Genomic DNA, 15,823 nt, shown 5'->3' on the forward strand with positions numbered 1-15,823 from the left:
AGGTTTGACTGCTAGCTCTGCCACTTCCTAGCTATGTGACCTTAGATGCATTTCTTCCTTCCTTCCTTCCTCTCTCTCTTTTTTGGCTATACCACACAGCACGCAGAATCTTAGTTCCTTGACCAGGGATCAAACTCGTGCTCCCTGAAATAGAAGCATGGAGTCCTAACCACTGGGATGCCAGGGAAGTCCCTAGGTGAATTTCTTTATGGAGTTTTACTTTATCTGTAGTATGGGGATAACTGCAGTACCTATTTCACTGAATTGTAATAAGGGTTCAATGAGATAATGCATGCCAAGAGTTTAGCACAGACTGAGTACTCAATAAAAGCAGCTGCTATTATTATTCAGCCTGGCCTCACCCTATCATTCTAATCTCACTCCTCAGAACCTCTGAGGATTAGCTCCTCACACAGTGTTCACAACACTCACTCTTATGTTCCTGATTTGCTTATGAAGTTCTGCCAGCTCTTCATCTCTTCCTTCACTTTGGCTATTCCCATTCTTTCTTTAGAGCCCAGCTTTGACCCACCCTCCCTACTGGAAGTTCCTGTCCCCATAACTTCTCTCTCAATTATCTTTTTCGTTTCTAAACTCTTCAGTCTTTTGAAATGAGAACACTTGAGAGTGTAATTTGAAGTTGTTCACTTTTTGTTTCCTGTGTGTGCATCTGATCCCGCTCCTACTACTGGCTAAGTTTCTCAAGGGAAGCACTATGTGTGTCTTCTGATTTCTCTCCCCTATAGGTGTAACCAGTTGTGGAACTGCACTTATGGGAAGGTAGTGTGGTAGAGTGGTGTTTTGGAGATAGAGATATCTGGTTTTCAATTCCACCTCCTCCAAACTGTGTGACCTTGCACAAGATACCCAATCCTACTACGACTTCTGTTTTCTCATCTATGAATTGGAGAAGTGTGTCTCCTGCCCCATCCCTCCATTGTTGTAAGGGTTACATGACATCATAGAAGTAAAATACTTAGTATTGTGCCTGGTACATTAAGTGCTCGATACATATTTATGGATGCTGTTACTACTACTACTACTACTACTACTACTACTATTACTACTACTACTACTACTGCAACTGCCACCACAATCACCAGGCACTCTGAGCTAATGGATACCTGTCTAGCTGCAAGGTCCTTACAAGAATAGACCTGTCCCAGGTTTCCCCCCAGCCTTTGCAGTCAGTATCACATTATAGTTAATGGCAAGGACTCTGATGCCAGACTACATGGGTTTGAATCCCAGCTCTGACACAAAATAGTGGTATGAACTTGAGCAAATTACTCAACTTCTATGTGCCTCAATTTTACCATCTAAAAGATGGGATGACCCAGAGGGATGGGAGGGGGAGGGAGGTGGGTTCAGGATGGGGAACACATGTAAACCCATGGCTGATTCATGTCAATGTATGGCAAAAACTATTACAATATTGTAAAGTAATTAGCCCCCAACTAAAATAAATAAATTTATAAAAAAAATAAATAAATAAAAGATGGAGTAACAGTATTACTTACCTCATTGTGTTGTTATGCAAATGAAATACATAACATAATTAATACATGCCACATGCTTAGAATATTGTCTTGTATATAGGAAATATGCTTCAGTGTACTCTTCCTGGCCAGGAACTCTCAGACCATAGGCCTGTAGTTATCTACAGTATATTCCTTTCTAGTCATTTATTTAGAGATGTCCAAGGTGACAAAGGACAAGAGAGGCTGCTCTGGGTCTGGGCCAGTTGTCATATTTCAGAAGTGGTCAAAAGTCAGGAGATCACCATTACCTTAATGTAAAATGTAACAGGTAGACATTTAGGGAAAATTCCAAAACCCACTGGGAATTAAGGATCAATGATATGTATCAGGCAACACAATTAGATGCCAAGAGGCTCTCAGTTATATCCACACCCTCTGCTTTCCCAAACAAAACTCAATGCCAAGGACAAGGGAAGGCTGGGGGCCAAATGATCAACTTGGAAAATCACCTACCTAACCCCAGCTCTTAGGTTCCATAGACCTGGAGGGATGAAAGTGGACACAGCCCTTTGTTTCTCAGTACTTGGGTTTTGCAACCTGAACTTCAGCTCTAGGGAAAGTGTAGTGGATAGAGCTGTGAAGTCATCACAGACCAGCTAGAGCTGAGTAACTGTCCTGGGATATTGCAGATTGGTGACCTTCCTCACCTATTTTCTTCAGAGACAAAAACTGTCCTAGCCCACCCACAATCACTTAACTTCACTATCTGCTCTTCTGTGCTTTGCCATTTCTGATCATTTCTCGCTTCTCCTTGTCAGACATTTATTAGGTTTGCTCCTAATAAAAAAGTCCTGGCTAAGCCAGGAGGAGCCTTGTCATGCTCAGGAAACATGGAATCCAAGGAAGCAGGCATCTGAATCAATAAAACTTTGATTCCACCATGCCTCCTATTCTTTCCCTGACCTTTTGCTTCAGATTGGAAAGTAGTGGGGGTCTCTTGCAAATGGCCTTGAGCTTTTGTACAGGTCCTGTCCTTAATAATAAATATGGGCAGAAGAGCAATTTACATTGAGCTCAGATGTCTACCAAGTAGTAAATTGGGCCTTTGAGGTTGCCATGGAAACCCTATTTGCTTATGAAATAAAAGGGGTAAGTGCAGGGAGGGCAAAGTGATTCCAGGAATTTGATTAGAAACCCATGCTAGGCATACTTAGAAGAAGAAAGGGGAGGCTTCAGAACAACAACATCATCTCCATTTATCTATTCTAGTATTTTTAAGAGATAATTGATTATCCTTGCAAATAAACATTAAAGTTGATTGGCCTATATTTTTTTTTTTTCTTTTCTTTCTTGGTCAGTCTGTTCTCTCCTCCAGAAAGTTACACAGAATACAATCAACTGCTGCCACCAGTTAGAGCTCACTGGCAAAAATTTGGATGTGCCTTGGATAACAAGTTATTTAACAAGGCTTGCTTATTTCAGAGTAGAAAGTCAGAGAGCACTGACTTCGAGTCTTGGATTTACCCTTAGTCTGTAACCCTGGATAACCTGGTCCTCTCAACTGGTAAAAAGAACACAGTAATGTCTACTTTGTAGAGTTGTTTTTAGGATTCAAGCAACACTGTGGGGATGATGATGATGATGGTTACTATATTATTATTACTGCTATTGACTAGATCAAAAAGAGACTGGAGTTGCATTTGTGAGAAACCCAGAGAGGCTATCTGATTTCTATACTGAAGATATAGGAATGCACCAAGATATTCTGGAGAAGGTAGAGGGCAGGTCAACCTCTAGACACACTCAAGCAAATGCTGAAAAACTCTAAGGCACTCCAAAAACATCACCTTTTTTTGAGCCAGTTCATGGTCAATTTCCTCCTCTCCTAGGCCAATCTCTAACATCTCAGGTTGGTCTTTCAACTTGTTCAGCAGCTCTGCTTTGGCCACAGAAATATTGTAATAAGCTGAGTAAGAGGTAGGGATCCCTGGGGCCCCCTGAGGAGGTGAGAAGTGCTGAAAATCTTGTCTGTGGAAACAAAAAAATAAACATTTGAGTACCTCTGTTGAGAATCTGCTGACCTTTCTGCTTCTTTATTGCTCCATTTGTAAAATGGGACCCAGGTTCACCAAGGAGTTGTAAAATAAGGAAATAATGGACTAGGAGGCCCTGTTCAAACATAAACAGGCCATATAAAGGCTCTTTCCAGAAACCAAGTTAAGGCCAAGTTGAAGAACTGAGAAGGCTATTTCTACATCCCTGACTTCCACAGCTAGTGAGACTTCTTTAGAGATCAATGGGTTTGATCATTAATACCCTACTAAAATCCAGGAAAAAAAAGTCTCCTAAAGTTCTGGGTTTCTGATCATCAATGATTCTCCTTGGTTCATGGTCTCAATATATGGATCCCTAGGGAGGAGCTATGTGGTAAGGACATGTCTGAGACCTTAGCTATTCATCCTTTAAGACTGTTGGCCTCCCTCCTACCCATCCTGGATGCCAGCCCACCCCCAGGTCTATCTAGTCTGCTGGCTTACAAAGGCATCCCATGGCTTTCCTGGACACCCTCATCATTTCTTCATTCTTGGCGGTTCCACTCCTGCTGGAAATACTCCCCACCCCCCCACCGCAGCTCTCCCACAGCAAAGAGGTCACCCAGGACCTCAGCAGTTGTCACCATGTTGGAGGCTGGGTTTGCACCCCTGCCAGAGACTTGTCATGGTGTACAACATCTCTCGTGAGCTCTTCTGAGATTGCCTGATGTGGCGCAGGCCTTTGGCCTGAGAAGAGATAACATCTCTTCACTTCTGGTATATCCCCAATGGTCCCGGCCTCTTTCATGGTTGCAGAATGAAATGGGAATAGAACAAGTGGTGCCCATGGACTTGACAAGTGTAATAGCAAACCCTGTTGTCTTGGGTTCACTGAAGCCTGCAGGGTTGAGGTGCTGCTTATCCGAGCCCCAGCCCATGAAAGAGAACTGCTCCTCAGGAAAGAAGTAGCTCTGGCTCCATGCTGATTTGGGTTTGGACTCTTCCGCCATCAAAGCTTCTGGTCTGATGTAAGGAAAGAAATGAAAAAAAAATGCTTCAATGTTATGGTTCAGTAATGGAGAGGCAAATAATTCTGTCTATGGTTTATGTAAGGGGGAGACCCACACCCACTATGTTCTTGCTGCCTACCAGCCACCCCTACCCTCCACCTGTCTGTGTTACTGCCCCTTCACTAACCTCTAGCAGTTTGAAAGGAAAAATAGGAGAAACTCATTAGTCATTTTTGCAGCTATTTGCAGCTCTTAGATAAAGGTCAAAAATAATGGGTAAAAGGCTCCACAGCTATTTACTGATTCACATTATGCTGTCTCCTAATTCATCACACAAAAGAAATTTAGGCATGCCAATATTTCTCATCCTAGGTATTCATTTTATGTGTAGTTTTTTAAGCTAATAGATAAAAGCTAATAGATAAAAGACTGCTACTAGCTAATATTCACATAGTGCTTACTATCTATGCCCAGGAGCTGTCCTAACATATGTGTGTGTGTGTGTGTGTATGTGTGTGTGTGTGTGTGTGTGTTTAAATATAGATATAAAATGTAATGTTCATGACAACCATTTTATAGGTAAGGAACATGAGGCACTGAGAGGTAAAGTGACTTTCCTGGGGTCATCAGACAGTAAATGGCAAATTCAAAATTTAGACCGAGGTGACCTAACTCCAGAATCTATGCTCTTAGCCACTATATTATACTGCCAAAGGGACCACTTGACATCATATAAAACCCTGCATGTAAGGAATTTTCTGGCTGGATTATATGTTAGCAGAGAAGACAGAATGCTCTAGAGGGAATATGAATGTATGAACTTAGGGAATTCCTAAAAGAATTATATAAGAAAAATATTTAGGGCATGTCTGTGAGTTCAGAGTTATGAAATACTGAAAGCAAGTACAGAAGTTTTATTTTTTTAAAGGATGCAGCTATACATCAATCATATATCAATAAAACTGGAGAAAAATTTTGAAAACAGATGTGACTCAGTTCCCTAGCAGACATGGCCCTGTACTATATTATAGTGTATCATATCAGGCACTATGTTCTAGGCTCCTTTCCTCATTCACTCCATTAATAGGGCAAAGGTTATTGGAGATCTATAAGAACATAATCTGACTTTGATAACAAAATTTGATACGAAAAGCAGATTCCTTCTCCAGACCACTGAGCAGAAATGCATAAAGCCCATAAAGCAAACTATACCTGTACTTGAATCAGTTATTAGATTTAACCAACACTCGATAATTCCACTCACCTGCTTCTATGTGTATCCTGACATTTTTTAACAAAAGAGTATGTGGGTTATAGAGTTACTCTAGTTTAACTTGGCTGAAATTAGGATGTCTTTTTTTTTTTTACATTTTAGATTCAAAATATGACACATCTACTTGCCATTAATAGTACTTTCTCTTATAAAACCTTAAAGGCACTTCCTGCTAGGTAGAACTCTGTGCTCTCTGAGGGTCTGGAATAGGATCTTCTTGAGGAGCCCAGAGCTCCTAGGGTGATGCAGTGGACACAGTGAGCCAGACAATCTGGGTTCTGGGTACTTATGATCTTCTGCAACCTACTTTATATCCCTGGGCCTCACTTTTCTCATCTAAAAAAATGTAGGAGACTAATGGTATCTATTTCATAGGCTTGTTATAAAAATTAAGTCAGTCAATACACAAAAGTGCTTAGAACAATACTTGGCACACAGAGAATAGGCAAAGAAATATTAACTATGTTGGGAATGATGTTGTTCCTTAAATCTCCATCACTCAAAGAAGCATATATAATTGATTTTTTGCCACCACAAGCAAGGTTTTTGTGCAAATGTTTCCCCTCACATCCCACAGACATTAAGAAAAAACAAATCTGTGGAATAAGTTATAAAATCCCTAGTACTAGCAATTGCCTTCTCTCTGGACAAGGTGCCACGGTGAATGAAGTACATAGAAGAGGACAGACTAGGAGGCTGGCAGGGGTAAGCCTGGGGCCTTTAACTACTACCTTTGGTGCACATTGCCTTCTAGGAGACATGAGGTCTAAAGTGAAGGCCTGGCTACTGCAGGAACCAGAGCTCCCTGAGAGGGGCTGCCCAGAATGGCAAAAGAAGCATAGATTTTAGAGTCAGATCTGGCTTTGAGTCTTTTCTGTGTAATTCAGAGTTAGGTAGTCCCTTATTTTACTCAGCTTTAGTTTCCTTATCTGTCAAATAAGGATAAGGGCTCATAGGGTCATTGGGAGGATTCAATGAAATAATAGATATAAAATGACAAGCAGTGTCTGGCATATAGCATATGCTTAGTATGTGGTCATTCATTCATGCATTCATTCTCCCTTCCAAAATATTAAGTGTCGATTATGTGCTATGTTGGCTTACCTTTTCCCTGCTGTGACAGATAACAATATACAGTCACTTTCCACAAAGCTTTCTTTTGCGTATTTTCAAAGAACGAGGTTTAATAGAGTATTAGGTACTTATAAAATTATTAGAAGACCTGGAGCACAGAATTTTAGAGTAGCCTTAGCTATTCAAGGAGCTGCAATTTCTATCATAATCAGTGAGATGGGGAATCAAGTAGTCAATACTAGAACTTGGGTTCAGGATCAAAACCCCATCTGTGTTGTATTATTAACTTTGGGCTACATCACCATTGCAATAAATAAACAACCTAGAAATCTCACTGGGTTAAAATGATAAAACCTTATTTCTTACTCATACAAAGTTCACTACAGATCATGGAAACTCCATGATCCTCTCTAATTCCAATAAGAATGCTTTCTGATAGGTGGGCAGCTTGAGAAAGAGCCTTTAGGGATCTGATAAGAGATCTCCATGTCTGGGAGCCAGGCCCCAGACATGCTGGGCTTGTGGCATGTGAGGCTGGAAAACTTCTTAGCTAGCTCCAGATAACAAATTAATGGATTTGTCCACCAGTAAAAGACACAATAACAAGGTACTTCTAATAGCAACAAAACTCAAGTAAGTTCCTTCTATAATGTTATTTAAGGAAAGCACTTAAAGGATAGACACCTGCCCCTTATCCCCACCCCCAGCAGAGAGTGGGTGGAGCTCTCCGCAGGGGGACTGGCAGAACTGAAAGTCAAAGCTCTTTTGTTTTGGAGCACAGAGGACAACCACACGTTGTGGGGCATGCTGCTGAGCATTGGCACGGTGAAGGGTTCTCCAGTCAGACTACACTCCTGCTTCAGCCTCTCTGCCCAGACAGCTAACTCTGTCAACTACCACTTTTGGAAGTACCGTTTGCTCACTGAAGCAAAATGCTTCAGAGCAAAGAGGCAGAGGAAATAAGGGTGGGGTGATGAATAAAGTGGAAGGTGAAAAGAATGGCTTTGGCTGTTGTAAGGAATGGTCAACCCCAGGAACACCTTTGATACTGGGCACAGGGGAAGAGTTTAGAAGCCCAGGCAGTCAGGTTGTGAGCTGGCGATTTATTCTAGAGAGCAAGCAAAAGAAAAGGGAGAAGAGGATTTGAACCAGGCTTCTGGAAAAGGCAACAAAGGTTTAATGCCTTCTCCCTCAGGGGCCAGAAACTGATGAGTACCTTAAAGACAAACTAGAAATGATAAATACAGTATCTCAATAGTGTTATTTAGGGATAGGGTTAGTCGCTCAGTTAGTCACTCCGACTCTTTGTGACCCCATGGGATTCTCCACACAAGAATACTGGGGTGGGTAGCCATGCCCTTCTTCAGGGGATCTTCCTGACACAGAGATCAAACCTGGGTCTCCTGCATTGCAGGCAGATTCTTTATCGTATGAGCCACCTACTGAGCACCTATGTGCTAAGCATGGGGCTATGTCCTTTACGTGGATTATCCTCATACTCACAAGAACCACGTGAAATAGGTAGAATCATGCCCATTTTTCAGGTGAGAAAAAATGAGGCTGGGAATAGTTTAATTGACCAGTCGAAGGTCATGCAGCTGGCAAATGGTGAAGGTGGAATTCAAACTCATGCTGCCCCCTCTGCAGGGACCTAATGTCTTTCATAAGCACTTACTTGGAATCAGTGGTCTCCTGCTCTGATGTCCTCCAAAGCCCACCAATGCCATAATAACAAGGGGGTTGAGCCTTTTCAGCTTGAGATCCCAAGTGACCCCTTACTGAAGGCAGGAAATCACTGGAACGCAGAGCAAAGGATTCTGGCTCTTCTGGGAGGCTTTGTGAGCCCTGCCTCGGGGCCTCCAGGTGGCCAAAGGCTGGAAGCTGGGGCTGCTCCAGGACCTCCTCAGGATGGAGGGCACCAGAACCAGTGGTTTCTGAACTGAAATACTGGGGTGGCAGCTCCTCCTCCTCCCCTGCTTCCTCCTCTTCTTCCTCCTCCTCTTCTTCTTCTTCCTCCTCCTCCTCCTCTTCTTCCTCCTCTTGCTGCTGCTTTTGCTGCTGTTGCTGTTGCTGGGCTGCACGGAAGAGCCTGTACTTCTCCCAGTTGGGAGGAGGAGGGCGAGGAGGAGGAAAGGCCTTCTTCCTGGCACCCAGAGCATCTGGCTGGGTCTCATCAACTTTGTTAAAGAGCTCCTTCCTATGCTTCTCCCAGACCTGGGAGCTCTGAGGATCCAGGGTGATGTGGCTTTCTGAGAAGGCACGGCTGCGCAGCGGGCAGGGCATGGAGGCTAGGGAGCTCTCCTCTTCATAAACGGAGGTTTCCTCTGTTTTTTTGGAGGAGTGCTTAAAGTCTCCAAGGAGGTCAAGAGAAGAGACTGCTCGGTAGCTTGACAAGTCCAGTGCTGGGTTCTCAAGGCAAGGATGGAATGGGGTTGCCCATGAAAAGCTAGCCTTGGAATGAGCCATTTCCCTGCAAAACAGCAGATGAAGGCTGGATAAAACAAGCACACTGCAGATGGTCCCATAACTTTAGCTAATCTCATTTATGTAAATTTTAAAATGGCAACAAAACAATATAATACAGGTAGTAAATGTAATAACAATATTAGTAATACTAATATATGATATATAACATTGATAGCTAACATCTAGGTTTTAAGCGGTTTTAAGCAATTTCCATGTCTTAACTTCTTTAATCCTCACAACAAGCCTAAGAAGTAGCTATTATAATTATTGTCCTGATTTTATGGCTGGGGAAACTGAGTCGTAAGCAGATTAAGTCATTGCTCTAGGTTACAGAGCTATTAGCAGTAAGTGGCAGAACTAGGATTTGAACATGGAGAATCTTGCTCCAAAGTCTGGATATACATACCACCCTACTCACTCAGATTGAATGAATGTGCTGTGTTCTGGGGCTTGCAAGTGTAGTTATCCTGCTACATTAGTTGTTTTTGTTTTAACTATGAAACACTTCAAATGTTTAAAAACATACAGAGATTGCTATAATAAATATTCATGTCCTCACCTACTGCCCAGAATTAGGATATTTTAATACACTGCCATCTATGTTTCATGGTTGTTAGTTTTTAAATTTTATTTATTTATTGCTTTGACCATACAGTGCAGCATGTGGGATCTTAGTTCCCTGACCAGGGATTGAACTCATGTCCCTTACATTGGAAGGCAGAGTCTTAACCACTGGACCAGCAGGGAATTCCACATGAATTTTTAAAATAAATAACACCCCTTTGTTTCACCCCCTACTTCTATAACCCTGCTGCCTCTCTACATGCAAGCTGTATCATGAATTTGGTATGTATACTTTCTGTCCATGTTCTTGTGCCAAAAAACATCAAGCAGGCCATTCAGAAATATCTGCTATTTTGGATTTTAAATATACCCTTCTAATGCAATTCCAAACAGAATTTTCAACAGGAATTTTTAACTGTAGAATTTTCTTTTTTGTTAACTTGCAAAATAAAGAAGGATACAGCAATCCCCATTTATCCACTGCTTCACTTTCCATGGTTTCAGTTACCTATAGTCAACTACAGTCCAAAAAACAGTAAATGTAAAATTCCCAAAATAAACAACTCAAAACTTTTAAATTGTGTGCTATTCTGAGTAGTATGGTGAAATCTCTATCTGTCCTGCTCCATTCTGTCCAGGATGTAAATCATCCCTTTGTCCAGTGGATCGCACCCATTAGCCACTTAGTAGCTATCTAGGTTATCAGATGGACTGTCACAGTATCACAGTGCTTGTGTAGAAGTAACCCTTATTTTACTTAATAATGGCCCTAAGGCTCAAGAGTAGTGATGCTGGCAATTTAGATCTGCAAAAGAGAAACCATAAAGATCTTCCTTTAAGTGAAAAGGTGAAAGTTCTTAACTTAATAAAGAAAGGGAACAAATCATATGCTGAGGTTGCTAAGATCTATGGTAAGAATGAATCTTCTATCAGTCAAATTATGAAAAAGGAAAAAAAAAATTGTGCTCATTCTGCTGTCATACCTCAAAGTGCAAAAGTTGTGGCCACAGTGCATGATGAGGGTTTAGTTAAGATGAAAAGGCATTAAATTTGTGGATGCAAGACATGAATGGAAAACATGTTCTGGCTGACAGCAATGTGTTACACCAGAAAACATGAAGCCTATATGAAGACTTCAGCAAGCGATTCCCTGAAATAAGTGACCACTGTAAGTAAGGGATGGTTATAAAGACTCAGGAATAGGTTTGTACTGAAAAACATAAAAGTACTGGAAAGGCTGCATCTGCCAATGAAGAAGCCACTGCCATGTTTCTGGCAGAGTTGAGAAGTTGACCAAGGAGAGAGAAAGAATTCACATAACTTTTATTGTAGAATATTTCTATAACATTCTATTGTATCATTAATTATTATTGGTAATCCCTTACTCTGCCTAATTCCCCTTGGAGAAGGAAATGGCTACCCACTCCAGTATTCTTGCCTGGAAAATTCCATGGATGGAGGAGCCTGGCGGGCTATAGTGGGAGTCTCAAAGAGTTGGACACAACTGAGTGACTAACACACACCACCCAATTAAACTTTATCATAGGTATATATGTATAGGAAAAAAACATAGTGTATATAGGGATCAGCACTATCCGTGTTTTCAGGCATCCACTGGGGGTCTTGGAATGTATTTCCCACAGACAAGGGGGGACTACTGTGTAATAAAATGTATACTTTGCTACAGAAGAAATGGGAGCTAAGTAAGGCATTAAGCATAATATAAAGCAATTGTAATTAAAACAGTGTTTTACTGATTAATAGAATGGAATTGAAAGTCCAGAGACATATTTAATATCAAACTATAAAAATGTATAATTCACCTTCCATAACAAGAAGATAAAGATTTATTAATAGATTTTTGAGACAACTGCAGAGGAGCAATGTTATTTGAAGCTGCACCATATATCAAAATAAATTCCAGATTCAAGAGTTAAGGGTGTGTGTATGTGTATAAAATTTTAATATATGTGTTATATATGTATATATTATATACTTATAAGAAAAAAACTATCAGAAAACAAGCTGTCACTTGTGAGGTGAAGTAAGAAATTCTCATCTTGTAATAGAAAAGTATATCCAAGGAAAAGAAGTCCAGGTTTACTTAAATATGTATAAAAAATCAAACTTCGGTATACTAAAGAATGACCAAAGCAAAGGACATCTCTTTAGTCTCAGAGTTTGAAGAGTTAAACTCTCTAAGCCACAAGATCTGGTTTCCTGCTTTAGCCTGTGAGCAATCAGCATCATGCTAAGTACTGCCTCGTGACAGGAAATTCCAGCAGTTGAATTAAACCATCAGACAGAATACCCATTCAGTAGTCATGTTGGAGCCTGAAAATATTTCCTTAAAAATAATAATATACATAATGGTGGCCAAAATGAGATAGAATGGGAAGCAAAATCTCCTTCACTCCCCTCATTTCCAGTCCCCAACCTGGCTAGCTCATCCCTCATGTGGATCAGAAATTCATAGTCACACATTCCCCATTCTCTTCTCATTTGGACCGTGGCCCACCTCTAGCTTCTTAAGATTATAAAAATTCCTTGTGTACAAACTGTTCCACCTGGCATTTCCCCTGGTCAGGAAGCAAACAAACAAGACGGTGAGTGGGAAATAATAGGATGATAAATGCTATCAGGCAGACAGGCCTTTCCTGACCGCCTAATCTAAAATAGAGACAACTTATCCTTAATTATCCTTTTTCTGTTTTGTTTTTCTCAGAGCATATATTCCCACAAGGGCAGAGATCTTGTGTGTGTCATTCATCTGATACCTAGTGCCTGGCACATAGTAGGCATTCAATAAATATTTAATAAATGAGGTAATTAAAAAATTCCAAGGGCCATGATACTCATATAATTTTTAAAATGTTGAATTAAAGGCAAAAAGCAATAAACAAGACAAAGAAGGGTACTATGATATTAACGATTAAAAAAGACAAGATCTAATTATCCTGAATCTTTATGTACCAAATAATATAGCATCAAAATTCATAAAGCAAATATATGGAAAATGTATAGGTAGAAAAAATCAGAAACAAAATATGAGACTGTTTCAGCTGATGACAGATATGACAGTCAAAAGAGAATGAAAAAAAATCTAAATTTCTTCATATACCAAAAACAGACTCTACTTTCTTTTCAAGGGCCCATTAAAAAAAAATTTATTGACTATATATTAAACCAAAAAGTAGAAGTAGTAGAGACTACTGTAGCTCAGGCAGTAAAGAATTCGCTTGCAATGCAGGAGACCCGGGTTCTGTCCCTGAGGAGGAAAGATCCCCTGGAGAAGGAAATGGCAACCCACTCCAGTATTCTTGCCTGGAGAATCCCATGGACAGAGGAGCCTGGCGGGCCACAGTCCATGGGATCACAAAGAGTCAGACACGACTGAGCGACTAACGCACACAGACTTGTATCTAGTCACAATACAATAACATTAAAAATTATTGAAAAACAAATATTTCTCGCACATAGAAAATGAAAGGGAGAAAATATCCTCCACTCTAGCCAAAGAGGAGACAATCTAAAATTGTAGACTACCTAGAAAATAACAATAATGAAAATATCAGAAGTGAGAGGATATGGATGATTAAAGCAACGGTTAAAAAATTATAGTCTTAAATACTTACATAAATACATAAAAACAAAATAAATGAATTATGCTTTCAACAAAAGAAGGTTAAGAGCCACAAAAATAGAACTAAGCAAATAAAACTAGTGGCAGAAATTAATACACTAGAAAACAAATGTTAGAACTAATAATTAAAGCCAACAACTTTCTTTAAAAGAAAAAACCATGAAACAGATTATCCACTTGTTAATTTAATTAAAAACCCTACATGCACAAAATTAGAAATGGACAAATAACCACAGCTACAGACTAAATGAAAAGACTAAGAGAACACTTTGATCTTCTTTATGAAAACAAATTTGAAAACTTAGAATATTTTTCTAGGAAAACAAAAATTATCAAAACTGATTGCAGAAAAATGAAAATATCTAAACCACCAGTTACCATAGGAAAAAAAAATTGATAAATTTGACCAAAAAATAGCATACTCCCATGTGAGTGAAGTGAAAGTCACTCAGTCGTGTCCGACTCTTTGTGACTCCATGGACTGTACAGTCCATGGAATTCTCTAGGCCAGAATACTGGAGTGGGTAGCCTTTCCCTTCTCTAGGGGATCTTCCCACCCCAGGAATCAAACCCAAGTCTCCCACACTACAGGTGGATTCTTTACCAGCTGAGCCACAAGGGAAGCCCTATACTCCCATGGTCTTGTGTTAGTTCTGAAAGAAAGTAAAAGTGTTAGTCACTCAGTTGTGCCCAGCTCTTTGCAACCCCATGGACTGTAGCCCACCAGGCTCCTCTGTCCATGGAATTCTCCAGGCAACAATACAATACTGGAGTGGGTAGTCATTCCCTTCCCCAGGAGATCTTCTTGACCCAGGGATCAAACCTGGGTCTCCTGCACTGCAGGCAGATTCTTTACTGTCTTAGCCACCAGTGTTAATTCTACCAACTTTAAGCATCAGACAACCCATATGCTATTTACCCTTTCTAGATTTTGGAATCTAGAGAATAAAGGGAGATGAAAAGAATCCTGTATAACATCAACACCAAAACCCAGCAACTAGAACATACATAAAGGAAAACCAGAGATTATTTTCATCGAAGAATACTAATGCAAAACTCACCATTTTGCATGTAATAACAGAAATATTAGAACATTAGTAGATATGAGGAATTTATTAATAAACTACCAACACATATTAAAGGTTCAAAAGACCCTTTCTGAGAAGGGTGCATGATCCAAAAAGTTGGAAAACATTGGTCTGGGGCAGTTGCTCCTAATCAAAGTAGCTCTTAATTGTAATTACCTGAAGATGTTGTTTAACATGCAAATTCCTTGGCTCCACCTCTAAAAATTGAGATTTAATACCTCAGGAATCTAAAAACAACTGCCCCAAGGGATTCTAATATCAATAGTTGAGGGGTCATACTATAGAAACAAAGATCCAGGGTAAAAAAGACAAGAGTGTTGTGGTTTGGGGATAGAGTTATTTGTTCCAGTTAGGCTGGCTTCCCATCTATATAGTATGTGCCCCAACCCTCAGCACACACATTCCTATCTTCTGTCCTTGCCTCTCTCACTTTTCCCCACCTTCATCTCCAATCTAGATCTTATGAGATGCAAGTGGTGAAAGCAACATCTCCAAAAGCTCCAGTTGGGTCAATGTCCTATAGCTGTGGTGAGAAACAACCTCGCTCTGTGATAGTCATTAAATTTACCACTCTTTCCTTCCCAGGGCACAGGGAAGGCAACAAAGCAGAGAGGAAAGAACACAGTGTTTAGAAAGACTTGAGTCTGACTTCCAGTAAAATTTAAAAATCTGTCTCCAGAACCCAAAAGTTTTGTGACCTTGAGCAAAGTTCATTTATCTCAGTTTTAGTAAAATATCTACCTTACAAAGCTGCTGTGAGGATTAACCATATAAAAAGGACCTAGGTCCATGCAAAGGTGATTCACAAATGACAGAACTACGCTATTCTTGCCTGGAGAATTCCATGAACAGAGGAGCCTGGCAGGGAACAGTCTATGGGGTCACAAAGAGTCAGATACGACTGAGCGAATAACATTAGGATACTTATTGTTAGAGTGAAGTCACTTACTCAGGGTCCCTGCGTATGGTTATACAAATTGTGCAGTGTACAACCTTCACTGCTGTATGCTTCAGCCCTACTCCTTGTTCTCATCAAGAGAGTTGAACTGCACCATCCTCTGGTTAATGTTCAGCCCTACTCAATAGCCAAGAAACCAAGAGACCTTGGGTCTTAGCTCAGATACATGGTTGCCGAGCCAGGAGGCCCTAGATTACCAAGGATTTTAACCATAGGTTCATTTACTCACTCTT

At 40.4% G+C, this 15,823-nt stretch overlaps 1 protein-coding gene across 3 annotated transcripts in view; it reads right to left on the minus strand.

Annotated features, from left to right (window-relative positions):
- SHROOM4 (shroom family member 4) overlaps positions 1-15,823 on the minus strand; it is a 248,510-nt gene that overhangs the window by 5,762 nt on the left and 226,925 nt on the right. For 2 of the 3 annotated variants that reach the window (XM_081567885.1, XM_081567886.1), the window contains 3 exons: positions 8,547-9,341; positions 4,388-4,537; positions 3,329-3,509 (listed from right to left, as the gene is read on the minus strand). In XM_081567885.1, the coding sequence (XP_081424011.1) occupies positions 3,329-3,509; positions 4,388-4,537; positions 8,547-9,341 (1,126 nt within the window). The remainder of the gene's footprint in view (positions 1-3,328; positions 3,510-4,387; positions 4,538-8,546; positions 9,342-15,823) is intronic. The other variant, XM_081567887.1, reaches the window with a different exon arrangement.

This window comes from Giraffa tippelskirchi, chromosome X (assembly GCF_054371585.1).
Source record: "Giraffa tippelskirchi isolate mGirTip1 chromosome X, T2T-mGirTip1v1.2.pri, whole genome shotgun sequence".
NCBI classification, from domain to species: Eukaryota; Metazoa; Chordata; class Mammalia; order Artiodactyla; family Giraffidae; genus Giraffa; species Giraffa tippelskirchi.